Below are 27,900 nucleotides of genomic sequence, written 5' to 3' on the forward strand. Positions count from 1 at the left end.
TCCGTGGTCCAACGAGTCAATGGTTCCGTAGTTATTTAACAAACCGAACACTACGTACAAAGGTCAACGGTTGTACTGGGGAGGAGGCACCCGTTAGGTACGGAGTGCCGACTGGGTCAGTGTACGGTCCGGTCGGGTACATCATGCACGTGAACAGCATCAGCAACGTCGTGGAGCACTGCTCCACCTACATGTACGCGGACGACACGTGCCTGGTGTACGCCGACCGGGACGTCGCGCGACTGCAATCCAGGATACAGTCAGACTATAATAACATATTAAAATGGTCCCACGACAACGGCATTCTGTTAAATTCATCCAAAACTAAGTGTATGTTAGTCAAGTCCCCTTATATGAAAACGCAAGTTGAATTTATGCATATTGTCGGTCATTCATACGACTGCCTACATAATGACATGGCCTTGTGTAATTGTAATAACCTTGAGTCTGTGAACACCTTTAAGTACCTTGGTCTTCATATAGATAGCCAATTTAACTGGCAACCTCATGTAGACGCAGTTTGTAATAAATTGAGGTCCATATTATGTAAGTTCAATAATATAAAACACTTCACTGATAAGAAGACCTTGTATACTTTGTATCATGCATTAGCCGATTCAGTTCTTAGCTATGGGCTCATGGTCTACGGAGGTACATTTAAAACACAGATAAGTAGAATACTCAATATCCAACTTAGAATAATTAAGACCTTAGTACATAACAAAATCAGAAAGAAATGTAATAAACAATATGATACACTTTTTAAAAAATGTAATATACTTCCGGTGCAGGAAAAGTTTAAATTTCTCCTAGCGGTCAACCAATATAGCTGTTCAAAGTTCAAAACAACCAAAGTGTACCCTCGTTCTCTAAGAACCTTATCGCTAACACGAAAAAAATATGTTGAACCGCGGGCCAATAACTATTACGGTAAACGGACGAGGGAGTACCTAATACCGAGAATCTATAATGTAATCCCATCTGAAGACGACTGTAGTAGCATATTGTCCTTTAGAAATAAACTAAAAGTGTTTTTATTAGACAATTACACAAAAACAGATTAACGTGGTGTTAACTTGTTTTTTGTTTTAAGTTACTTCATTTAATTATCGACGTAATGTTCTGGATAACAAGATTCGGATTAAATAAGTCTGTATGAACCTATAATGCTTACTTTACCTATAATGCTATAAAGTGCAACATAGGTACCTGATACCAGTTCCTATTGGTTAAATTTCTTTAGAATAAACATATTATTATATAATATAGCATAGTACTAGATATAAGATTGTATTTAAGTATGTTACCTGTTAACAAATATTCCATCGGCGTCACAGTTATCTGACCAGTTTTAAACTTTGTTGCAAGGAGATAAAGCCTAACGACTGCTCGGGTAAGTGTATTGCCGATAGTACCTACTTATACCTTACACAGTAGATTAAGGAAGATTGTTGAGTGCTACCGTTCGCCAACAAACTGTCATGCAGTTTGGCGAAAAAATATGTGTAATGGATTACTGTGTATTTTTTATTGAGTAAATAAATTAAAAAAAAAAAAAAAAAGAGTCAAGAGGATAGTGGACGACCGCTACTGTATACAAACATATTCCCCATTTTCCTTCTAGGATATCGATATTATGGAAAATAATTATACACAATTTATTGTATATTAATCAAAGCTATGGCGTTTCATTTGACGTGTTAGATTTTTTCATTATTATAAGAGTTACGAGCGAAAAACAAAGCTAGCTCAATAATTAATAAATAGGAAAAAGTCAAACAAAGGGGCATAACTATAGTTAATAATTAATACATGTACATGAAATTATGTAAAAACATTTGCCATAATGTCAATATCCAGAGGCGAAAATTTGGACTACGTTTGTATGGAGAAGCGGTCGTCCACTATCCTCTTAAGAATAATATTCAAGATCCGTCAGTCAATAATAGTCCGTATGTCGTCGTGTTAGGAACCAGTACGTAGGTGTTAATTTGTAAAGGCGATCACCTGCTCTGCTAACTGACAAATGACCTCCTTTCTAAATAACTGTTTACACCCACACCGACAAGTCAAAGATACCTATTATGTGCGAATCTACGTACCATCACCCACACTGTTAACTGTACATCGGTGGACCTTATGCTTTATGTAATAAGGACCACCGATGTACAGTTAGGTGTGTTGCTGTTTGTACTCAAGATCCGTCAGCACAGAATACATAATACTACCGTACAGAAAGGACACTTCCTACAAAACCGAAGTTTGACAGCGATTCAGGGTCGAATCATGCTATCCCTTTCTAATGTATGGCACTATCCCTTTCGGCTATTTAGGGTTGTCAAAATTCAAGTGATTATCTTATCTGTGGTAGTGCACGCAAAAGGATGTCAAGTGGTGCCAACCCTAATAATTGCTCGGAGCAATGCTGAGCCGAGCGGAGCCGAGTTTACCCGAAGTCAGGAGTGTCTCCCCACTGCCGTCAGTCAGTAATAGCAGATACATTAAATTCATTAAAATAATGAAGTGTTCGTTAACATTATCATCTCTTAAGACAGAGCCCTTTTACTAATTGTTTTCTAAGATTCCACGGGTAATATATATATATATATATATATATATATATATATATATATATATATATATATATATAAACAATTATAAGGTAGGTATTTATTTAATAGCTTAATAAGTGATGATTCATTTGTCTCAACAAGGATACCAATAACATTAACTTATGAGCTTATGATATGACTAAACTATTAGTAATACATTTATTTGCTTTACTAGGAAATCGTGACAAACATACTGTTAGATAATTTCATTTCGTGGTGTTTCGGTCGATGGTTTTCCGTTTTTGTCTTTGAACTACAAAACATGAATAGTTATTTACGATACAAGTGCGGAAAAGAGGAAATTCGAAACGAGTGGCGAATTACCTATTGGCACGTGTATCGTACAACGTTTTACAGTACATATGGCCCTTTAAACTTTTGACATACACACGAAAAGTGCCATTTTACACACTAGTGCGGAAAAATAGGGCCATATGTACTGTAAAATAAGTTTTTAGTCAAAACTTATTTCATGTTATTGTTCCTCATTCTCTAAAATGGGATAAAACGTTTACCCGCGCATAGGAAACCTTTGGCTCGTTGAATTGAAACTAAGATAACATTATCAGTTAATGTTAATTATTACGTAACTTTAGTTTAAGAGCCAACAGGAGTGGTCATTCCTCCATACAAACGTAGTCCTCGTTTTCCTCCGTGGTTTTTGAAGCTAGAGCAATGATTTTTTCAACACAGATTAATATTGTCAATATCTGTGTCGGACCGTTTTGCTTTTTTTGATATTTTTGTTTTTTAAGGCGCTAGAGCCCTTCAAAAACGGCCAAAATGGCCTAATAGACTATGCCGCAATGAGAGGCGTGGTATTCAAAACTGATATCAATTAGCCAAAAAAGCAAAACGGTCCGACACAGATAGTTTCATAATCATTTAGATTTCCAAATTTGGTTACGATTGGTTAAGTTTTGGGGGAGGAAAAAGAGGACTACGAAACCTCGATTTTTGTCATTTTTACGCAGGATTTTTCGCCTCAGCTGCAGTTGTCCCTATCGCACTAATTTTAGGGGCGGAGTCAAGTTTCTAAATACGTACACAGCCAGAAAAGTGATGGGCAATAGTCGACATTTAATGTCGATAATCTAGTGATGTAAGAAGTTATCGATAAACCGTCTTGTGTGAAAATATCTAGATCCTAAGATACAAGGGGTTTTGGGTTGAGAGTAGGGAACACATTTTTGTAGTTATGATATACAATCTATTATGAACTTTTTGATTCTAATATTTCAAATTAGAAATCAAAATCAAAAATATTTTATTGCATGGTTAAAATGGGTTAACAAAATTTTTAGGTACCTACAGGCACGCTTCGTAATTGTCGAGCAATTTAGGGTCCTAGCTGAATTGGTTGTTCCATACTTACTCGTGCTCTATGGAATGTCCAATTTAGCTAGAACCCTAAATGGCTCAACAATCACGGAGCGTGACAGTACTAATGATTCATGTTCTGTATATCCTGCCCTACAATGGCGTTAATATTTGGTTGTCATGTCTATACTTCGTTTTTAAGCATTATTGAAAAAAAAAATAGTAAATACTAATATTAACCACTAAGTACATAACTATTACAAAAAAAGGTAAATAATTATACGATTGCATGCTTAAAAAAGACACGTCACCTTCACTCTAATGCTAAACAAACGAAGAATAAGAACTAACAGCGATAAGACCGCCTGTTGCTACCTTTATCTACATTGTAAATCGGTTTTAGGGTTCCGTAGTTCCGTACCCAAAGGGTAAAACACGGGACCCTATTACTAAGATTCCGCTGTCCGTCCGTCCGTCTGTCACCAGGCTGTATCTCACGAACCGTGATAGCTAGACAGTTGAAATTTTCACAGATGATTTATTTCTGTTGCCGCTATAACAACAAATACTAAAAACAGGATAAAATAAAAATTTTAGTGGGGCCTCCCATACAACAAACGTGATTTTTGACCGAAGTTAAGCAACGTCGGGCGGGGTCAGTACTTGGATGGGTGACCGTTTTTATAAATAATGGTACGGAACCCTTCGTGTGCGAGTCCGACTTGCACTTCGCCGGTTTTTTTTAAATCTGTTTTTATGTTTGTGGTGTAATAAAGAATATTTTAGAGTCAGACCAAGAAAAGTCTACAGCAATTTTGATAGCACACGCAGTGCAAGTGTTATTTATATGTCATAATTTCATAGAAGCGACGTTTAAATAATACTTGCACTGCGTGTTCTATCAAAATCGCTATAGATTTTTCTTGGCCTAACTCTACTTTAAATTACAAAGTAAGGCCTAAATTATAAAATAAGGCCCATCAATGTTTTTTTTTTGTGTTTATTAAACTTGATATTTTGTCTATAGTATTAGCGGACATGGCCTCAAAATTTAAACCCGCTTAAGAATCGGGCCTTATTTCGTGCATTATATACAATACTACCCATTTTTGTGTAGTCATTATTTATACTATAGAAGCATTGTTTGAGTAGCCAATTATTTACACAGTATTTTTTTAAAGGGCAACGGTGGCAATATTTTAATGTCTGGATAATAAGATACAGATCTTAATAAGGATATCAATGTAAGTGCATGTTACCATGACTACCAAACAAACAAATGTGATAGAATTTGCCAGCTGGCATTGTAACATTCAGACAGTTACCTATGTACCTAATCTGAAATATGAATAAATTAGTAATATTTTAAACAGGAAAGTAAACCGAATTTTGGCCTTTTGCTGGACACAATCACAATAGTAATTTGTTTTACAAGAGGGCAAAGTTTATCGCCACCGGTTGATGCATTTGCAGCACCAATGGTAGAAAATGCAAGCTCATCATCAACTGCATAATCGACGTTTGATATGACTATTGAATCCGAGCTTTTTGATCATGAATCATGATAAAACAAAATTTTAGAAGGTCGCAGAATAGTGGATTTAAAATATTTATTTTCTGTGATCTCAAATATCAGGCACGATCATACAAATTGTACATTTGCTGATCTTGCCTTTGTCATTGAAAGACGTAAGGGTTTACACAGAGAATATATATTTAAGTGTAATATGTGCAAAAAAAGGAAACGATACACTCTGAAGACCCAAAAAGAAAATGTTAGTAAATACTGCTCCTCCCCATGGTTACTTGGTTCCTTATTTAACCTACCTGAAATTAAACGAGTAGGTTAGTAAATTATATCATTTTACATTATAAAGTTAAATGTTTAGGTATCTCAATCACTTACTCACTGGTGGACATGGACGCAAAATTTTTGCCCATCTACTTATACTATCTTATAAAAAATGAAATTTTGAAAGTTAGCACGCTTAAAGTTCGTTTTTTTTGCATTAAGGTAACAGATTTTGACATGTCTTATTAAAAATTACCATTGAAAAATAAGTCATAGCAAATATGTTAGAATTATAAATCATATTAATCATATTAATGAGCAAGAGCACCCTAAACCGGCGAGCGTGTATGAGGAATGTTATGAATGTGAAGGAAGCGAAAGTGGTATGTCAGGATCGTAGGAAGTGGAAATCCGTGGTCTCTGCCTACCCCTCCGGGAAATAGGCGTGATTGTATGTATGTATGTATGTATGTATTAATCATATACTTTTTTATATTCTTTTGCTTTCATAAGTAATATAAACTAATTTTTGAAAGCGTTTTTCAATAATTATTAATAAAAAGACACGTCATGATTGTTTACCTTCTTTCTAATGCTAAAAAATAACGAACTATAATAACCGGGCCTTATTTGGTACAGAACCTTGATTTGATAGGTACATCGGATATTCTGGGCCCCTGAGTTTGTTACGTAAAGGACAAAATGGTGACATGTGGTTAGAGCTGATACTGTTAAACTAGTGGTTCTGTGCGCTAAGTATAAAAAATAAGCTTCAGCGAACTCATTAAGCCTAGAAAAAACCCTACACCCTACTGCCACTTAAGTCAGTCTTGAGTCTTTGAATCAATTTCCGTAGTAGTACTACTACTACTAAGGTACTAGGAGGTAATAAGGCCTATAGTAGGTATAATAAGGCCTACCTGAAAAATAATGTTCTTACAACAGTGTAACCGTGTTAGTTATTTGAGTAACATATATGTAAAGTGATACAATTAAAAGCTAACAGCAAACCAGTACATAAATTATATCTTATGTACTTCTTATGAATTACACTCTTATAAAGGTTTCGGCTAATTACGCTTAATTACTTGAATAAAGGTAGATGAATTGCGTGCGGTCCAATAGGTAACCACAACTCACGGAGTCCAAAACAATAAGCTGATCAGCAAAGTCAAGTAAACAAAGCCAAGTCACAGTAGTAGAAAGATTATCGAGTTCCGTAAACGTAAGCCGGGTCAAAAAATTCAATCGCAACACAGTAAGTAATAAGTGAACGCCTCGTGGCAGTAACGCACGAAAAATAACATTGCAAATTGTCGGCATTGAGGCGCGCGCGGGTGCAAGCGTACGCATCTGTGTGCGTGCATTACACACACAAATACAGTCTCTCACGCCCCGTCAGAGCGACGGGTATATTCAGCTTGAAATCTCAAAATTGACTTTTAGCTCAGCTCCCGTTTCGTCTTAAAAGTTTATCAAACCGGCTACGTTCACATGCACACGGCCCTTTTTAGGGTACCGTAGCCAAAGGGTAAATACGGGACCTTATTACTAAAACTCCACTGTCCGTCTGTCTGTCACCAGGTTGTATCTCATGAACCGTGATAGAACTGTTGCCGCTATACTTGTGAGTTGTATTCTAATACACCATTTTATACTATACCAACCCAACTATACCTCAATTTTACCTATCCCTAAAGCTTCAGTTTTGTAAATATTTTTAATTAACACGCGTACTAGTCGTAATTGTAGGCGCAACTGAAATGAGCGGTCGCGCTCCCATACAAAATTATTACAGGAGCGCTTATGTGTGGTGACCACGAGTCTCTTATGTGCTCCGTCTAGTAGTTGAGGTGGTCTGTGTCTATCACGTATCTGGATATTCTTCGGCACGTAAAACATTAAATCATATGTGGAGATTGCGTGTATAAAATTGCTCGTTATTCTCGACATTGATTCTTCAAGGTCAGAACAATGAATATTGCAATTAAGTACCTAAGCTATTGTTGAGGTTAAACTATATGTCATTTATAAAATAGATAATTATGTATTATATTTATTGAAACGGTTAACTGTCCATTTGTAGATCTATTTGCGTTGCTTTCACTGCAAAATGATATTGCTCAAAAACATATGGCATACGTTATTTGTTTATATACAGCATATTTGAATGACCCTGTTCTTCATATCGTGAAAATTGCTTATAATCCATCTATTGAAGTGATCTGTGATAGTTTAATCTTCGCTCGATTCCGGCAAGGCGTCTAGACGTCTATCTGTCTCGGACTCGAACAGGCGTATCTCCATAGGCTAGGGTGGGCGCTTACGCCTTTAACGACAGTGGACAATAAAAGGTTTAAGTGAACTTTATTGACTGGGGATTCGGTGCGTCTTTGTTGTGTTTAATGCGATTGTAGAAACTATTAGATTCGGATATTGTATCTAGCCTCGTGAGGCCCAGTGTGCATTGCAATGCACACTCTGTTTTCAATCTAATTTGAACCTTTCAAACACTAAATAAAGTCGCATTTCTTTTGTTTCGTTGTTTTCTAAAACAAACGAAAGTCACCTTAATCTACAACACAGTACAACAAGGTTCAAATTAAAAATAGGGAAACTTTGTATGGAGGGCCTTACTGGGGCCGACATTGTCCTTCCTAACAGGATCGATCTAGCCCCAAACCAAGCAAAGCTTGTACTATGACTACTATGAGTACTAGGCGTCAATACACATACGTATATAGATAAAGTTTTGTTTAAGTATAAAAAATGTCGTTGTTTTTATAATAAAAGCAAATTGTGCTAGCGCTACTTCTCTTTTCTTTGTGCTGTGCGAATTGGGCTCACTTGATTATATAGCGCTTGTCAAAAATGTTAAGTACTTACTGAAAAACTATATTGATTTATAGCAATGAGAGTGATTGTGACTATGATTAGAATTCTTATGTATACTAAATCGTACTTATTTTAAACAATGCGCTGCGAGCTGCATTTATCCTTAACTACAATTTGAGTTATTTGAGGTACCGTAAAGGTAACTATAGTTACTATCCTTAAGTACAACTATGGTCCAGTTTTTAACGTTGATTCTTAACCAGCCTTTATGATTTGTACTCGTTACATTTATTTTGGAGCTTAATACTTACTCTTACTCAACATAATTGGAAATAAAAAAAATACTTATACATATTTTACTGGAACTTGAATTTGGACCATATATAGTTGTAAGTTGTGGACTAAAATTACCTGATTTTACGGAACAATAAAATACTGGTCCGGCTCAAATGTGTAAGGTTGACTAGACCTAATTGTTGACGCTTTCCCAGTTGATAGAATAATCATAGACTATAAATTTACCTTCAGGAGTATACAAGCGTTGACCAGGTCAAACATTTATATTGCCTTTATGCCCAATATTAGCGTTAAAAAAATAGGATTGATTTACACCATCTTCTTCTTCGATCTAGCGTTTTCCCGGCCTAACGCTAGGATCCGCTTTCCTACTCAATCTTCTTTCCTTTGCCCAGTCTTCGGCACCCTATCGGGTGTGAGATTGTTCTCTTCCATGTCCGCTATCACGACGTCCAGCCAGCGCTTCTTAATAACAAAAAAAATACAACATAATATGCCGTGAGAAACTACAAACTTTATGTTATTTCCAGAACTCAAACGATGTAAGAATGTCGCGCGTACTCAGCGCGCTGAACGGGGCGCTGCCGGACTCGCGGCCGCTGCTCTCGCTCCAAATAGTGGAGACTGTCGCCAAGTGCCCCGCCGGCTATGTGGCCGTCAGCCGGACCTACGACGAAGACGCCGACGCCGGCCTGCTGCGGCAGAACGGGCTGTTCGGCAAGAAACCCACTCACTACATCTGCCTGTCCAAGTCTGAAGGTGAGCTCGAAATAGACACTATTAACTCTAGATATTAGACTGTAGCTAAATATCCCGAACATTGTGGCATTGTGCTCGACCAAATGCTGCATGAACGACCTTGATTTGCCGTTCGCCGCGCTGCGCGCCACTTGCGTCCAGTCCGCAGCCTAAGTCTGAAGTTGAATGAATATTCTGCATAAATAGGTAAGTAATGTACTTACTTTTCTTCCTACTTAGGTACTTACCTTGTTGTACGGAGCGTATGATTTAATTTACTGATATCGGAATTACCTGTCATTAAATTCTTCTCTCTAGAATTCGATGTCTGACAATAGCTAACGTTTTTTTGATGTTCCAGGCGTCCCAGGCTACGTGATGGACGGTATAGCAGTGGTCGGCGAACGCGAGGCGGCCCCGCCTGGCTACAGTGTGGCCGGCCGGGCGGGCAAGCGGCGCTTATGTACACGAGTGTCAAGGTACATTTGAAGGGATGTTTACAAAAACAACATAACTGCTTAGGGCGGTTGACACTTTTTTTAAGAACATTGTTAATCGTTTCAGGTGTCAACCAGTGTAGTCAGTTATGTTGTTTTTGTAAACATCCCTTCATTTGTTCTTATTGATCCATGCATTCTCCTTGACACATTGAATGCTAAGAACCCGCTAGGTGGGTTCATTTTGTATTGAAAGTAGGGGCTCTTGATACTGAAAGTGTTAACTGCAGTGGGTTCAGCCAGCAGACTTTTGAAATATCGTAGCGCTTTCCCAGATCATAATAATACGGTTGTCATAAAATATGAATATTAATCTTGAGGTTTCTCTCTAGTGACTCTAGTAACATATTTCTTTCGCAATCCGATTAAACAACTTTCGCTCTATAGAAAATATCAAGAACATATGTAGGTCTAAATAAAAGCGCACCATTAAAAATTTGTAACAAATTGTTTTAATGTTGGTGGCCTCACGGTTTCCTAAGACGCTACGTGAATATTAGTTTGTAAGTGGTAGTCTATTCTTTCAAACATTCTGAAATTGACCATGTAGTATATAAAAAAAATATTAGTGTCCTAATACATTATTTTAATATTCAGAGGGGCGGCAGAGCCGCGCTTGCCACCCGTGACGGACGTGATCGTATGCTCGCGGATGCGGCAGGCGCCGCGAGGATTCATATTAGCTGGGTGAGAAAAATTGTCATTTCACTGAGGCTATGTACGGGAACCTGTAGATTATGAAGCTTTATTGGACTGGTTGGAATAAAAAGAAACGGTTTTTTCAATTTGACTTCAGCGAGGAACTTAGAAAACATTTTGATTCGACAATACAACCTGCTTTAGTATTAATATGCTGTTGCCATATGGAAATCCCCATATTGATCTTTTGTTTGATCAAAATATGTTTTACGTTTCGACACTGAAGTTAAAAAAATATCTTTTATCGTATCTTGTTTTCTTGTTGCTGTAATGTCACTGTGTATGCTGACTGCTACCCTAAGTTTGTCTGGTAGAGATCGCTTACAGCGATAAGACCGCCTGTTGTTACCTTTACATTGTACATCTGTTTCGAATTTGTTTTGTATGTGTTGAAATAAAGAATATTCACTTAAATTACTGTTACACTTTGGTGCCGTGACCAGGATAGCCATAATAAGCTTACACACAATTTTGTGCCTTATTCACAGTGAGATAAACGGCAAGATGGTATGCTACAAAGTCGGCGACGGTAGCGTCGAGTCCTCGCCGACGCACACACAGAATGAGTACGAGAACGTCTTGTCCAACATTACTCCTGAGGCCAATAGAAGGTGAGTTTTATCACAACCTCCTTTCATATATACACAATCCTAAAACTGGCACACGCTCGTAATACAATACTCTTTAGTGCGCACCTCACACAGTTAAGTATGATGATTATAACCAGTGGCTCTGTGAGCTGTAGACTTTGCATACATAAAAAATACTTATTTCCTAGAATCATTATCACAGCAAAGTCACAATAGTCTTAAGTGCCAGACCAATTTCCGTCATTTTGAAAAAAATCCAAAAAGCTAAACTACTGAAAAATTATATCTAACTGCTCACAATATTTCACGAGAATCGGTTTATAAATGTGACCTGCAGAGGAGAACATCCGAACATACGAAATCATTGGTCAAGCTGACACGGAGACCTTATCGGAGATTTTATCGTAACCACACTTTTATTAGGTGAAATAAGTATTTGGCAAAAATTTCATTTTTGGTACAAGCTTTTATCGCTGACTGTACTTTTCTTACGACAGACAACTAATACTCATCGAGACAATTCTAAAAAACCCTAACACAATTAGGTTGCGTTGTTTCATCACAGAGTTCCTACAGCCACCTCCTGTCTCCATCGTCAGATCAGTTCGACAGTACCATATTGTATTGTCATCAGAACTACATACAGCTGCCAATTTTCATGACGCTACGATCCTTGGAAGATGGTTAAATTAGTTACCTTAGATTCTATTACATAGTTAGTTACATACAGGTCGAGAGTTCCTATGGCCACCTCTTGTCTCCATCATCAGATCAGTTCGACAGTACCATATTATTGTATTGTCATCAGAACTACATACAGCTGCCAATTTTCATGACGCTACGATCCTTGGAAGATGGTTAAATTAGTTACCTTAGATTCTATTACATAGTTAGTTACATACAGGTCGAGAGTTCCTATGGCCACCTCTAGTCTCCATCATCAGCTCAGTTCGACAGTACCATATTATTGTATTGTCATCAGAACTACATACAGCTGCCAATTTTCATGACGCTACGATCCTTGGAAGATGGTTAACCTTAGATTGTACCTTAGATTCTATTACATAGTTAGTTACATACAGGTCGAGAGTTCCTATGGCCACCTCCTGTCTCCATCATCAGATCAGTTCGACAGTACCATATTATTGTATTGTCATCAGAACAACATACAGCTGCCAATTTTCATGACGCTACGATCCTTGGAAGATGGTTAAATTAGTTACCTTAGATTCCATTACATAGTTAGTTACATACAGGTCGACCTAATAAAAGCTTGTTAAAAAAAATCTCAATTGTAATCCATTTTGCATTTGGTTAAAAACTTTCTTGGAAAGTACATTGAAACGAAAACATAATGATCCATGACATTTTTCACGGTTCAACAATGAAACAATGGAATCGCTTATGGCCCGCCCTTTCAAAATTATATACGGTGCTAGTACGAGCAGGGCTCAAGTATTGTACTGAATTGCTTAATTTAAGGCAGGAACCTTTTCCTTTTAGGGCCCATACCTTTATTCTTTAATGCGCATTTGTCACGGGAGTAAAGAAATGGAAAAAAAGATAAGAGTAAAACATCTAGTGGGAGTGAATCAAAATCAAAATCAAAAGTATTTATTGCACACATATTACATTATATTAGGTAGGTAGGTACCTATACATAATATGGACCCTGCAAGGGCGCAGCAATCTTATAAATAAATAACAAACTAAGTACTACAATAGTTTAATCTGAATTACATAACATTATATATATGAGATCACATTAGTGTATCGTACTCGTAAGAGCTAATTTGCTTACGTTAACCAATATTAATAACATTTATTTAATATAAAATGAAACAAAATGGTTTAAGTGCAGATAGCTATACTTATTTCTAATAATAATATGATACCTCATCAAAAAATTCCTGCAGCGTGTAAAACGATTTCTCTGTTAGGTATTTATTAAGCGATCTTTTGAATAGATTTGGGTTTTCGATTTGTTTTATTGATTGGGGTATTTTATTAAAGATTTTTATACACATCATGTGTGGTCCGGAATGAAATATTTTTAAGCTAGAAGTAGGCAAGGAAAAATAGTTATTGTGGCGAAGATTTAATGATTTTGTGTGGCGGTCTTTTGCTTGTAGAAAAAAAGAGCTGTGTAGCTTGACGAAAGTGCAAACTTCTAAAATGTATAAGGAGGTAAGTGTTAATATTCTTAGGTCTTTATTCTTTATTCTTTAAAATGTGGTCGACAACTTTCCCATTGCTTTATGTTAACTAAAGTTCGGATGCACTTTTTTTGTAAAATAAATAGGTCATTGGCATTTGTGCTATTACCCCAAAGGAATATACCATAGCGGAGTATAGAGTGGGCGTAAGCATAATAGGCGGAAATGGCAGTTTTTAAATCGGTTGTTTTTTTTAATTCAAATAAGGCATATGAAAATCTGGATAGTTTATTGCAAACTTTCTGAATGTGGTCTTTCCAATGAACGTTTGTATCAATTGTTAATCCTAACAAGGGAAATGGATGTGTTTGGTCCAATTTGATATTGTTTTAAGAGAAATCTATACATAACGGTTGTTTTTGGTATGGTCTGAACTGCATCAGTTTTGTTTTGGTAAAATTCAATTTTAAGTTATGATCGGTTAGCCAGGAATCTAGTTCAGTCAGGGTATGGGTAAGGCTAGATTTCAGATTATTGTTATCTATGCACGGAAATACTACTGAAATGTCATCTGCAAATAAGATACTACGTGTATTAATAGAGTAGGGTAAATCATTAATGTATATAAGGAACAGTAAGCAACATAGCACACTACCTTCGGGAATAGACTGAGTAACATCTACTGTATTTGAGTGTATGCGCGAAATCAATCCTGTGTGGTTGTTATAATGCTCTATTTCTACGAATTGCTCTTGATTTTTGAGGTAAGAGACAAACCATTTATGTACAGTTCCTCTTACCCCAATACCGTTCAATTTCTTTAATAGCACTTCATATGATACCCTATCGTAGGCCTTGCTCATGTCCAATAATAGTCCTACTTCATATTGTTTGTTATTTATTATGTTTAATATTTGATCTATATAATTATATACTGCCAATGTCGTGGATTGTTTTTTTCTAAATCCGTTTTGATTTTTGTTGAATATGGAGTATTTTTCACAAAAAGTGTAGAGTCTTTTTGACATAGCGGTTTCTATTATTTTGGAAAAGGTTGGCAAAAGAGCTATGGGACGATAGTTATTACAGTCAGTGTGTTTACTTTTTTTGTGAATGGGTTTGATGATTGATAATTTGAGTGAATCTGGGACTATGCCTTCGGAAAAGGATTGATTTATCAGAAAGGCTAAGGGTTCGGACAGTTCGTCTGCACACTTTTTGATAAGGACGGGTGGGAGTTCATCATGTCCAAAGCTACTCTTATTTTTCAAGTTTCGTATTATACTATGAATTTCTATTTCAGTGACTGGTTGTAGGTAGAATGAATTGGGAGTGGGGTTGAGCACAGGGCGTCCGGCTGCCTTGAGCACGCCAGGTCCATCATCTCCTGCTCCCACCGACAAGAAGAAGTTGTTAAAGTAATCAGCTACGACCCTTGGGTCATCTGTGAAATAGTAGTTTGTGTTACAAGGGATCAAAATGATGTATTTCCGTACATTGAATCCTGAGCGTAATGAGGGATTCAAGTGTTAACGCCCAAGACGAAATAATTTTGATACCGTGTGACACATACTGCTTTTCACAGCAACTATGAGGAAAATAAAAAAATCATAGTTCTGATGCTTAAACAGATTATTTAAGCTAAAAAAATAATGTGCAAAAAAAATTAAAAATAGTGTGCTAGAACAGAAAAGTGTTACTTTGATCCCTCCTAGCAGGGAGGAAAAGTGCCACTTTGATCCCTCCTAGCAGGGAAGAAAAAGCTCTTTTCCGAATAGGTGGTGTGAAAACGAAATTTCTAGCTTTGGTATAAAACAAAGTCAAATATCTTCGTTTAGGTGTGACTGTTATTTAAATGACGCAGTTTTGAGGCGAATTAATGAAAATCAAATCACTGGGATTATTACTATAGCCACTTCTGATTATTTTCTGATACATTTTGTTGAGCTGTACAATAAAGAGTATTTTAATCTATTTTCTAATAAAAAGTAAATGGGTATGTGAACTTAATACTGTATAAGGCGTAATCCTGAATGTATATTGTTGCTTATATTTATTTATGTATATAATGTTTAAATATTGTTTATTTCCAGTTCTATATCATCGAAACTGTATCATGACATCTTAGTCTGGACAAATAGGTATTGCGTGTCGCCTGAGTTTGACGTTTTCAAATTTGCTAACGGGTTTGATCACCTAATGTTACTGTTAGTTAATCATCTGTAGGATCCCACTGCAGCGCATGCCACGCACGAATACGAGTCATAAGAAATACAATTATGCTTCTATCCAAACGGGCTAGCACATGATTGGCGTGACAGTATCTCGCCGCGAGAAAGACTACCCGTCGCTCCTTAAGCCGGGTACTCATTAGTGAGCTGTAACTGTAACCGTTGCATGTACTGTAACCAAAAAACATAGTGTGTACGTGGTTCGCAAACCTGCTGCGAGCGGTACGCGAGCGGCTCGCAGCGAGCCGACGTTTACAACGTACTCATTTCTGAACCCGTAACGTTGCACGTAACTGTAACCGTTACTGTTGCCAAAAACATAGTGTGTACGTGGCTCGCGAGCCTGCAACGAACGCTACACGAGCGGCTCGCAGCGAGCCGACGTTTACAACGTACTCATTTCTGAACCCGTAACGTTGCACGTAACTGTAACTGTTACTGTTGCCAAAAACATAGTGTGTACGTGGCTCGCGAGCCTGCAACGAACGCTACACGAGCGGCTCGCAGCGAGCCGACGTTTACAACGTACTCATTTCTGAACCCGTAACGTTGCACGTAACTGTAACTGTTACTGTTGCCAAAAACATAGTGTGTACGTGGCTCCCGAGCCTGCAACGAACGCTACACGAGCGGCTCGCAGCGATCCGACGGTTGTCGGTTTTTGCCGCGAACCAAAGGACGCTTGCACTGCGCTCGTGGACGTCAAGATCAGTTGTTGCTAGCCGCTGCGAACAGCTATATATCGAGTATTTCTTCGTCATGAGTGAATGGTCAGAGGATAAATGTATTTTGCTGATCGCCTACAGGGAAAATAGTGTACTATGTAGTACTAAGTATTCTATGGAACTACTTTCCCGATACATTCTATGAATCCCACATCTTCGTGGCCGTTTATGATCATCGAGTAGGCATCTAGTATGTATTCTGCACAAGCGAGAAATACTCGTCCGACATCGTGGAGTTACAAACCAAAACTGCGGATAGATCCGGTTTGTCAGTGGCCTTCTCGTACACACTAGAACCTCGTTACTGTATCTGTTTGGTTACAGTTACAGGTCACAAAATGAGTACGCTCGGTGAAAGCGTTCCGGCGATGTCGCGATCTGGAACTGTAACATGCGTACACACAGAACCTCGTTACTGTATCTGTTCGGTTACAGTTACAGCTCGCAAAATGAGTACGCTCGGTGAAAGCGTTCCGGCGACGTCGCGAGGTTAAACTGTAACATGCGTACACACTAGAACCTCGTACTGTATCTGTTCTGTTACAGTTACAGCTCGCAAAATGAGTACGCTCGGTGAAAGCGTTCCGGCGACGTCGCGAGGTTAAACTGTAACATGCGTACACACTAGAACCTCGTACTGTATCTGTTCTGTTACAGTTACAGCTCGCAAAATGAGTACGCTCGATGAATGCGTTCCGGCGACGTCGCGAGCCGAAACTGTAACACGCGTACACACTAGAACCTCGTTACTGTATCACGCATGTTCGGTTACAGCTCGCTAGTGAGTACCCGGCTTTAATTCATACAGTTAGACAATGACGGGTAGTGTATCTCGCGGCGAGTTACTGTCGCGCCAATCATGTGCAAGGCCTACTGGGGGGGAAGTGTCTACAAAAGTACTTGAAGACAGTAAGCAGTAAGCACGAAGGATTGCGTACATGCCCATGATGTCGGCGGTCTATACCACTGTGCGAGCGGGACAGCGATATAATTATGCGCGTGCGATAGAGATAGGAATACGCGGGTCAATATACGAAATTCTTGGTGGTTAGCGTCCTTACTTTATCTCTGCAGCTGACTATCCATATGGAGCTGGGAAGGTGCCTCTTCGTTTTGAAACTATGTACATATTATGGCGTTATTCATAAACGCGTTACTGGCTTGAATTAGCTATGCATCGTTTGTCTCTGTCTGTATTATACAGTTTGTTTTTTTCTTTTTTGCTTGAAACCAACATTGAAGTATTTGACGCTTTAATAGTTCAGGTCTACTTGCGAAGGAGTGAATTATTTCAAAACTTTCCCTTAATCCATACAAAAACGCCATTAATTTCAGACTGCGAGCGGCACCCGAGAGGCCTCCGAAGTTGTCCCCGATCATATCCGACTTGAAGAACATGAACATGGGCGCGTACCCGAACATCGAGGACTTCACCACGGGCCACGACTACGAGGCCCTGAGTCCGTCTTACAACATCAAACCGGCGAGGCCGGCGCCCAGGTACAGTCACCAGCAGAAGTTGCTAAGCGGGCGAAGTGTAAAAATGATCTTGACGCGACTTTACAGTAAAGAAAATAAGGGAGTGTCATTGTAATTGTGAACTTCTGTTGCTGACTGTACAGTTCTGTTATAACAGTTCGTAAATGAAAGCCATTTTGAGTACACAAATAATAATTTGACACTGATGTCGTTTGCAAATCATGTATCTGATATTACTGGATAATTTTTGAGAGGAAAGTGGACGACCGCTTCGCCTTATTTTTGCACCCCCTTTGCTTTAGGCCGACCCTATAATTATCGACATATAGCTAGTTTTTCAAAATAATGTTTACCTATCCCTAACAACTTGACAGCTACCAATTCAAAACGTCCAAGGAGTCAATATGTCCAAGGAGTCAACACGTCCAAGGGTCAAAACGTCCAAGGAGTGTAGTGATGGTGTAAAATATAACTAAATTCTACTGCTGGAGTCATAGCATTTTATAAGTAAAATTGCACCTATGCGTGGTGATGATGTCCTTGTCTTCTGTGGTGTTTACGTAAGATCGATGTGTACAGGCCTCCATCGACGGAGTCCCCGGTGACGTCGCCGCCGCCCCCGCACCGCAAGAAGGGCCCCGCGCCGCTCCCGCGCAACAACTACCAGACGCTCGGCGGGTACAGCGGGCTCGAGGGCGTGCCCTTCGTGCTCAACTCGAGGCTTCGGGGGCTACCCAACGACGCTTTAGTAAATATACTACATAGTACAGCCAGCAGCAGCAGTTGCTAAGCGGGCGAGGTGTTCAAAATTACCTTGACACGGTTTTATTTTCTTAACAATAAAATCGCGTCATGATCATTTTGAACACCTGGCCCGCTTTTGTATTTGTCATGCTAGTTCAGTCAATGTCAGTACTTTTTGTACCGAGACTGACTGAAACAGCAAGGCACGTTCGTAAGTTTCCGTGGTAATACGATGGAAAATAACTATGCACTACATTTGTACTCCGATACATAGGACCTAGATATTAGTGTAGTCTAAAATGCGTTTTATAATTTATTTTCAAAAGTAACTGTTTGTTTTACATCCAATTTTAGAAGGGCTATGCATTTAGTACCTAATCCTTATAAAAGTTATAAGCAGACATAGGAATCCGCGGGGCAAATTGTGAATTAAGACTTTATGTTTGTGCACTTATGGTACTAATTACAACAAAATAGTTAAAAATTAGTTTTTAATTGCCTAATCGTTTTAAAACAGCCAAAATTTTGTTCACAATTTGCCCCGCGGATTCCTATGTCTGGTTATAAGTAAATATGTTTGTTTGTGTCTTACCTTATTTCATCTATTACACTAATTACACATTAGCAACATAAAGAATGATCCGTTTTTGAAATCATTTCATCCTCGGACTATAAACTACCTCTACTGAAATGAGTGCATCTCGTCCTTTGGTTAACAATCTACTATTGTCGAGTTAAATTTAATACTTTATTTACAGACTCAGTTTCCGATGATCAAAAAGCGTACTCGCTTCGAACTGGACCGCGACTACTCATACTCCTTCACCGCGGAGCGGCAGACGTGAGACGGCCAGAAAAGGACCTTAAACACGGGCACACAAGGCTCAGTTTGACATGGCGGTATTTTTAAACATGATTGTGAAGTAGGTACATAAGAGACTGAAAACCAAAACTGGTGTTGTTGAGCACTGTGTATTATTGTATATGATACATCAATATTCTGCCTGTATCATAAATGATACATCAAAACAAAGCACGCTGATACGCGTAATTATTGAAGGTAATTTTCTATAATACACCGTGTTTTTTTTTGTATCCGTTAATTTCAAGGGTGCATTCCTGAGCTTAAATCAAGTAACTTTCTCAAAGATATTCTAATTAACTCCATTTCGGAGATAATCAATTTTTTTTTTCCTATAAGGCCTCTACGAGCGTGTACACTTGCCTTAGGGCCGGTTTACATATTGATTAGTGTTTAGAATGAGTTCATACATTTGCTACTAAACTTAAGTACAATCGCGGTCGATCGATGTTCCAAATGACATTGATATGTCACAGATTTCAATTGTTTGGGTGAGTTAAATGTAATGCCCGTGTTACAATCACGCTACATGCTACATTTAATTACTTTTTAAACTTAATTATTTTGTTAAAAAAAGTAAAAAAAAATACTTTTTTTTGAAAATTAACTTTGCCATTTAGTTCTCTTAAACGTACTTAACCATACCCCGAAGTTAACGGAATTCAATAAAAACACGGTGTATATAACATATTTTACGAGTAATAATGAAATAAATATAATGGACTTAGTAGTGTTTTAGGGTTTCATTTCGGTTATTAAAAATCGAGCACATGTCGGAATTTACGAGCGTAGCCATGCTGTTTTTATGATATGTACTTGTGTCTTGTGACACTCCCAGACTTTTGTCACGTCAAAATTCACGTCGAGAGTCTGCTTGGACGGACTCTGTCAACAACCTATTGGTTTGATAACTTTGATACTACTTATACTGAGGGCGTACCGCGAAACACGATGATCAAAATTTCGTTATCTGCCTGTCTATTACTCTTGCGTATTGGAGCGATAGAGAGGCAGATAATGAAATTTCGATTATCGTGTTTCGCGGTAGGCCCTCTGATTTGAAAACTTTCGAGAAAACACATTCTCAGAAACTTCTCATATTTTTGTATGAGAATAGAAATTTAAATTTTCCATTTTCACAATGAGAGTTTTCGTCGTTACATGTGAAAATTTCCTGAAATTTCCTAGAAATGTTTCTGAACTTTGGGTAAAATAATTTCGCAACTTGCACATGTTGTATACACATTGTAACATAATCGAGAAAATTATTGAATCCATAAAAGACTGGCGGGAATGAATTGGGGGAAGGGAAGGTTTACATTATTATGTATTGTTATTATATACTTATTGTACACACATAGAATGTATGAGTTTTTACACCCCTTTTGTATCGTGAAGGTAGAATATAATGTAAATGGGTAGGTCAGGATTTTTATAATACACCGATTTTATTTGACAGAACTAAAGTGTCATGGGTACTTGATCATCTAATATTTTAACCCCAAAGTCGTCATTTGACGCGCGCTGCTACATGGTTCACGATGACGCGCCGCACACGATCGGTTAAAGTGACTGTCAGAGAAAGTGTTATGGTACAAACAGCAACACTTTTAACTGCCCATCGCTGGACCTTATGCCTTTTGTAATAAGGTTTAGGATCTGTCAGTCTTATATTTTTCACTCTACTATTAAAACATTTTAAATTGATAAGTAAGCGGAATCTTGCACATTTTCGGTGTATTACAAAAATCATAGTGTAAAATGGACATAATAGATGTACAGAAATAGGAATATTCGATGCCTTAATAGTGCAAATGATGACTCATTTTAATTTGTCATTATAATATTATGATAATGTTTTCTTTTTTAAGTTGGGTGGATGAAATAGAATAGGAAGTTTTATAGAAAAATGATTGATGAATAATTAAAGTCGAGTTGCCATAAACAATAACTAAGCAAAATAGAACTACATATTTTTTCCAATAATAAAATATTGTGGCGAAATATGTCTCGTAAAGGAGGGATTCCACCAGTGTGCGGCACCGTGCAGCACAAGCATTTTTGTGCTGAATATGCTTGTGCCGCACAGTGTTGAAATCCCGCCTTAATATAAACCTTGTTTTAAACTCCGTTAATTTCAAAACACTAATGAATATATAGGTAAACAGGCCCTAAGGCAAGTGTACACGCTCGTAAGGGCCTTATTGGATAACATTTTTGTCTATCTTCAAAATGTAGTTTATCAGAATACTGCAGGTGTCTTCGAGAAATAAACTTAATATAAGCTCAAGATGCACAATGCACCCTTGAAATTAACGGAGTTCAAAAACACGGTGTATATCATTTTAAAGTTCGCTTGATAGAAAACAGAATCTAAAATACCACAAGTGAGACACAATTCGCCTTATTAGGCTGAGATTCCACCAGAGATGTGCGAGGATGCGTAACGACGGATGGGTTTGTTAAGAATCAATAAAATCACTTCATTTGTTTTCCTTGCTTAGCATGTAGTGATTCTATTAACAAACATCCCTCGTTGCGCATCCTCTCACATCTCCGGTGGAAACGCAGCCTTAATGACGATTTGTAATAATTTAAATAAACACTAGCGTCAAGTTACGGTACAAACTAAACAGAAGAATAAAATACCACTTAGTCTAGTAAATAGTATCTTTATTTAAGTAAATTCGCACTCCAATAGCAACGTACCTATTCGAGTTCAAAATGATAAACACAAGTTTGTAGTCTGTCTTTAGGCAGTATGATATCATTATATCTCTTTTTCTTGTAAGGATTTTAAGCCAATTATTATTAAAAAATATCACTTAATCCTCTCGCGTGGAATGATGGTCCCTATGACAGTTCGTTTATGGAGGAGCTGTCATGTAAAATGTTTGCAGACATTTTTTTAAAGTTTAGCACGTTGTTTTATTTATAAATGTAACATTTAAGTAGGTACTTCTTAAAAATACGGTTAAAACATATTACATATTTTTTTTATAATGCCCAAACAAAAGAGACTTCTGTCATAGGGACTACCATTCTACGCGAGAGTTAATTACAATGTATTATCGTATGTGACGCATAATAAAATTTGGGTCACTCGTAATTATATTATTATTAAATGTGACATAAAGTTGTATTCGTATATGATTCAAAATGACGCACTATCTTTAGTGGGTCACGTTTAATAATTTTACTATGATTATTTTTAATGAATATTAATTTTTGACTTATTTGTGGCATTTTGAATTCAGAATAGCTGGAATTTATTTGATATATTTTGTGAGGTAATGTTTCTTAAATCATTTATCCATCTGTCTTTATCAACTAATGTCTATATTTAAATGTTGTAGTACCAAGAATTGTAATACTTTAAAGTACACAGTAATAGTGTTTAATTTGGTACAAACTAAAGCTCTGTAAAATCATTGGTATACAGTTATTAGCGTAACTGAGTCAATGTGCATCACTTTGACGTGCTTCTTTCATTATTTCACAAAAGGCCTGTTATTCAGTTACTATTTTATTATTAATGGTTTACAACACTGATCAACTGACTGAACCATTATGTTATTGCAGATAAAAATAATAATTTTATCCATTAGATACTATTTAGTACTGAATCAGTTTTGCACCGATCTCGTTAAATGAAGATTAGTCTGATAAATCTACAGAAAAATATAAAACTTTTAGTTGATATGTGTTTGGCTCATCCACATGTGAAACTGATTCCTATTAATTGCATTCACAATCTTGATTTTTTCGTTCATCCTATATTTTGATGGAAAAACTGTTAAACTTCCTTTTTTTAAACCAGCCTAAAATTTATATTTTTCTTTGACACGTCCATGTAAGGTAATTAGTTAAAATAGTATATTATATGCTCTTTATAATGTGGTATATAATTAATATTATATCTAACATATTTTTATAGCTATCCCAGAATGAAGTTACCTCCAAAATGTAACTAACAGCAAATTTGTTAGGCTATTTGCCTTGACTCAGTTTTGCACCGGACTAAACATCGCCAGTAACTAAATACAAAAATAAGTCTGACTGAAATGATTAAGAACTATTACAGTGGGCATAGAATTCCTTACTTTAAATGAGGTACCGAATTGGGAATGCCTAAGAAAAAATTAAGTAATGCGAAAAATAAGTTAGGTCAAAATTTACAGTTTTCAGTATGAAATTAAGAAAAATGTATAAGACGGAAGAATATCATTTGTAATAAAGTTTTGTAGCGGCACTTAAGAAGTAGATATTCTGCGTATTGCTTTTTCAGGCAAATTTGTTTGTCATCAAATTATTTACATTTTACTGAGGTACTGATATTGACTCAGTTATGCAACTAACTGTAGATTCTTTGATGTAGGTATTACTGCCAAATAGTACGTGTTTATATTCATACGTAATAATGGTTTATAGAAAATCATAGCATATCATGATAACGACATAGGGTCATAGCACGTCCGATCTAAATAATGCCTTGATTAATTTAGCTGATCGATTTAATAGTAGTATAGATAGACAGTGGCCTTGTGCTATAGACTGATTGAGCTCACAACCCCGCAACGGAGGCGATAGTGATGTAGTCATGGACGAAACTCAACGTCAAGTCTAAAGTAAGCCCCTCTACAAACACTATATGTTTTAGCCGATTATTAGTATTATTACCTATCTCTAGCACATACAGCTATGTGCATTAAAATATCAGTCAATTATGTAATGAAAATTAAGGGAAAACCATGAGAAAAAATATGGGCAGTAAAAAAAACATGATAACCGGAATTATTTTTATACATTTTTGTCATACGCTATTCCGCGTGTTTTTGGCGTAGTCCCTTCGGAATCTTCTTAAGCGGGTTTTACTGTATTTCGTATCTGATAGTGGCAGGGCAATGCATTTCGAGTATATGTATTTTGTCTTTGATTATTTTGAATATTTTTGTTGGATTTAACCTCTGTTTTGGGTTCCGTGAGCTCCCAGAAAGTAATGCTGACATATGTTTTATCAATGTTTAATTGTACGCCTTAATATCAGCATGCGATATTGTAATAGTGTTGAATATCAATCTTACTTCCCTAGAGCTAGGATATTATACAAGCGTCACAAAATTAGAGGATTATGACATGTGACGTATTCAGTTTTAAGCTTACTTCGGTCATACGTATAGATATAATAGTTCCCAATTGTAGGAAGAGTTCTTCACATTCGTGTATAGAGTCGGACCAAAATAACTCTGCACTACTAAAATATGATTTTTTTACTGGTTCTATTCATATCGGTGCGATCGAAGTTAGCTTATACGGACAAGACGGACGGATTTATGCACAAGTGTACATAAATCTATAACAACATGATAACAAATGACGCGTGTCTTAATTGTTTGGACGTCAATATGTTGAAGCGTCACATTTGATAATATTCTGACACGTAAATGTATGTGTGTGTTTTTGTTGTGTATTATGGTCTGACTAGTAAATTGTCACTAAATAATCCTGTCTTCTGTAACTCCTACAATTTCATTATGTAATACAGATGGATTTCGCGCCTTTTTCTAGTGACAACACTGGTTAGGATGGTATTTCACCTGTCCAATTTCTTTGTTCAATGTCATTGCGTCTCACTCTCTCATTAAAGCAAAATGTGAGACGCAATACACATTGGACAAAAAAATTGCACAGGTGGAATACCAACCTTAACCAGAATATATAGGTATGTAAATTATTTAATTGTAATAAGACTTAAATCACTTGTGCCAACGCTAAACAAGCAAATTAGAGCCGGAATTCAAAGCCCATTTTATAGAAGAGGCCATTGCTTATTTAGTGGGCCGTTTTATTAAAAGTTGTCGGTACAGAGTCAGCAGCAATAGTTGCTAAGCGGGCGAGGTGTTCAAAATGACCTTGACGCGACTTTATTGTTAAGAGAATAAGAGCGCGTAATTTTGAACACCTCGCCCTCTTAGCAACTATTGGTGCTGACTGTACACTTACACTTTTTTTTTAATTTGGAATTTTTTATGTAATTTCCACTCAGAATTACGAGCTCTTTCGATCCTAATAGGAGAAAAAAAGTGTATCCCCCTTATTCATAAACGCGCTACAAGCCTCAATTGTTTGTCTTTATCTGTCATTTTGACATATGTATTTGTAAGAAAGGGATAAAACATAATTTAACTAAATCAGGCCCGTAAAGTTTTATGAATAAGGGGGTACTACTTTTATTTCATTCCGTTACCGTTTTTCATAGACTTAAGAATCGAATTTTTCTCCTATTAGGATCGAAACAGCTCTTCATTCTGAGTAGAAATAACATTAAAAAAAATCTTAATTAAAAAAAGTGAAATGTACAGCTAGATAAAGTGGCCCTAGTATTTTTATGGTTACCGGGGTATGAGTATATGCCGGCCAATATGACTAGTCAAAATGATTTTTTAAAATCCTGGCATGGTATTTTACAATATAACATATAACTTTTCAAATAACGATAACCTAACATAATAAATATATAAATCATCGCTGTTTGACCTCTAAAGGCCCACGATCTTACATATAGTACTTGCTTTAAAATTATTTGAAATAAGGTTATATTGATCTGACTTCATTAAATTTAGTCCATGTTTCGATAAGTTTTCGCATATTAATTGTCAATAGAAATGGCCAAGTCAATTGGTTTACATTTATCTATCCTCACGTTATATATGAAGATTTCAAGCAATACGTACCACGTAAAGGCTCAGTTTCATCGGTCGATAGGGCCCGCATGCGGGGAACAATTTTCATTTGTCGACAGGGTCCGCATGCGGGTGCGGAATATTTCCAAAACGCATGCCATTATGAGTTTCACTAGTCGTTTTACCGTCTCACCGCCTATGGAAAGTCACCGCACGCTGTACAGTCAACTGTAAAAATATGGGTGTAGACAACTTACTCAAAAATATGTCCCATAGTTCTTAATTCACTGACATAACAGTTATGGGACATATTTTTGAGATGATTTGTACACCCATATTTTTACAGTTGACTGTACCATCGCCCACACTGTTAACTGACAGCTCGTAAACCTTATTACGAAAGGCATAAGGTCCACCTATGGACAGTTAAGAGTTTTGCTGTTTGTACATCGACCGATGAAACTTAACTCATGTAAGTGAATTGTAATATTCTTATGAGTAATAAATTTCTTTAAACCTAAACCTAAACTGAGCCTTAAGGGTGATTTCTAATTGTACAGTCAGCGTCATATAGTAGGTAGCATCCAGTCTTTAACTAGTTCGGTACGCCATACAAATTATATGGTGTACCGAACTATTTGAATACTTTGGATGCTACCTACTATATGACGCTGACTGTACCTAACGTGTTTATGTTATATTGGCTACCCACAGTAGGTACTGTGGGTAGTAGATACGAAGATTAAACGTGACACGTTTTCAAGAAAAAGGTAACATAGGTATGTTACCTTTTTCTTGAAAACGTGTCACGTTTAATCTTCGTATATGTTCAATCTGTGTACAATACAATGAAAAGGGACATAAGAGAACCGCCATAGCCGCCGCCATACAATCCAAGTTACGCTCACATTTTTAATAACTAACGATTTTCTGAAATAACATGAAATTCTCAACCAAATGCTATTTATTGTCGGTTGTCAATAAGGCGCTCTTTTCATATAGCTTCTATTTGAAATCAACCTTATCGACAACCGACAATGTGGTACCTTTTGGTTGAAAACGTCACATATGTGGCAAAAACTAACATGCCCCTTTTTAACAGTTTGGACACAATTAGTATTAAATATATTCTTAGTTATACCTACTTTGTTAAGTTATTATACACGTATACATATTATTTCGATTGTACTAACTATTGTTAGATTAAAGTTATTTGTTCCCATACTTTAGTCAATTCTTGTACATATCTTTTAGTTGTCAGTTAGTGTTCTTCGTGTCGTGTTATCACAGACGCTTTACGCGGTTATCACACTGACACAAATTCGCACGTCGCTCCGGTGTATGAGCGTGACAGCGCTATGCGCGTATATAGCGATGTCTCACTCGGACACCGCCTTTGGTTGGAAGCAATCCAAAATAGTCTCGAAAAAGACTGCTAATGTGACTATATTAATTTAATATTATTATAAAATATCTCAAAGAAAATGTAGAAGATATCCAAAGTCTTATCGAAATTGTAAACTAAACTAACTAATTATAACTCCTGTGGTTGTATAAAATTATAGTTTAGACCTATATATAACTTTTAGGACTCTAAACATTACTCACGGTTCTATTTGCAATACTGCGAGTATAAGAGA

General features: G+C 36.9%; 1 protein-coding gene across 1 annotated transcript in view; it reads left to right on the forward strand.

Moving 5' to 3' along the window:
* Nucleotides 1-25,834, forward strand: part of LOC134804367 (uncharacterized) — a 29,658-nt gene extending 3,824 nt beyond the window's left edge. Inside the window, exons 2-8 of the mRNA XM_063777399.1 lie at nt 9,387-9,615; nt 9,956-10,073; nt 10,689-10,778; nt 11,279-11,401; nt 17,828-17,992; nt 18,551-18,719; nt 19,474-25,834. Coding sequence (XP_063633469.1) covers nt 9,405-9,615; nt 9,956-10,073; nt 10,689-10,778; nt 11,279-11,401; nt 17,828-17,992; nt 18,551-18,719; nt 19,474-19,560 — 963 coding nt within the window. The 5' untranslated portion in view covers nt 9,387-9,404 and the 3' untranslated portion in view covers nt 19,561-25,834. The remainder of the gene's footprint in view (nt 1-9,386; nt 9,616-9,955; nt 10,074-10,688; nt 10,779-11,278; nt 11,402-17,827; nt 17,993-18,550; nt 18,720-19,473) is intronic.
* Nucleotides 25,835-27,900: the final 2,066 nt, after the last annotated feature.

This window comes from Cydia splendana, chromosome Z (assembly GCF_910591565.1).
Source record: "Cydia splendana chromosome Z, ilCydSple1.2, whole genome shotgun sequence".
Classification (NCBI taxonomy): domain Eukaryota; kingdom Metazoa; phylum Arthropoda; class Insecta; order Lepidoptera; family Tortricidae; genus Cydia; species Cydia splendana.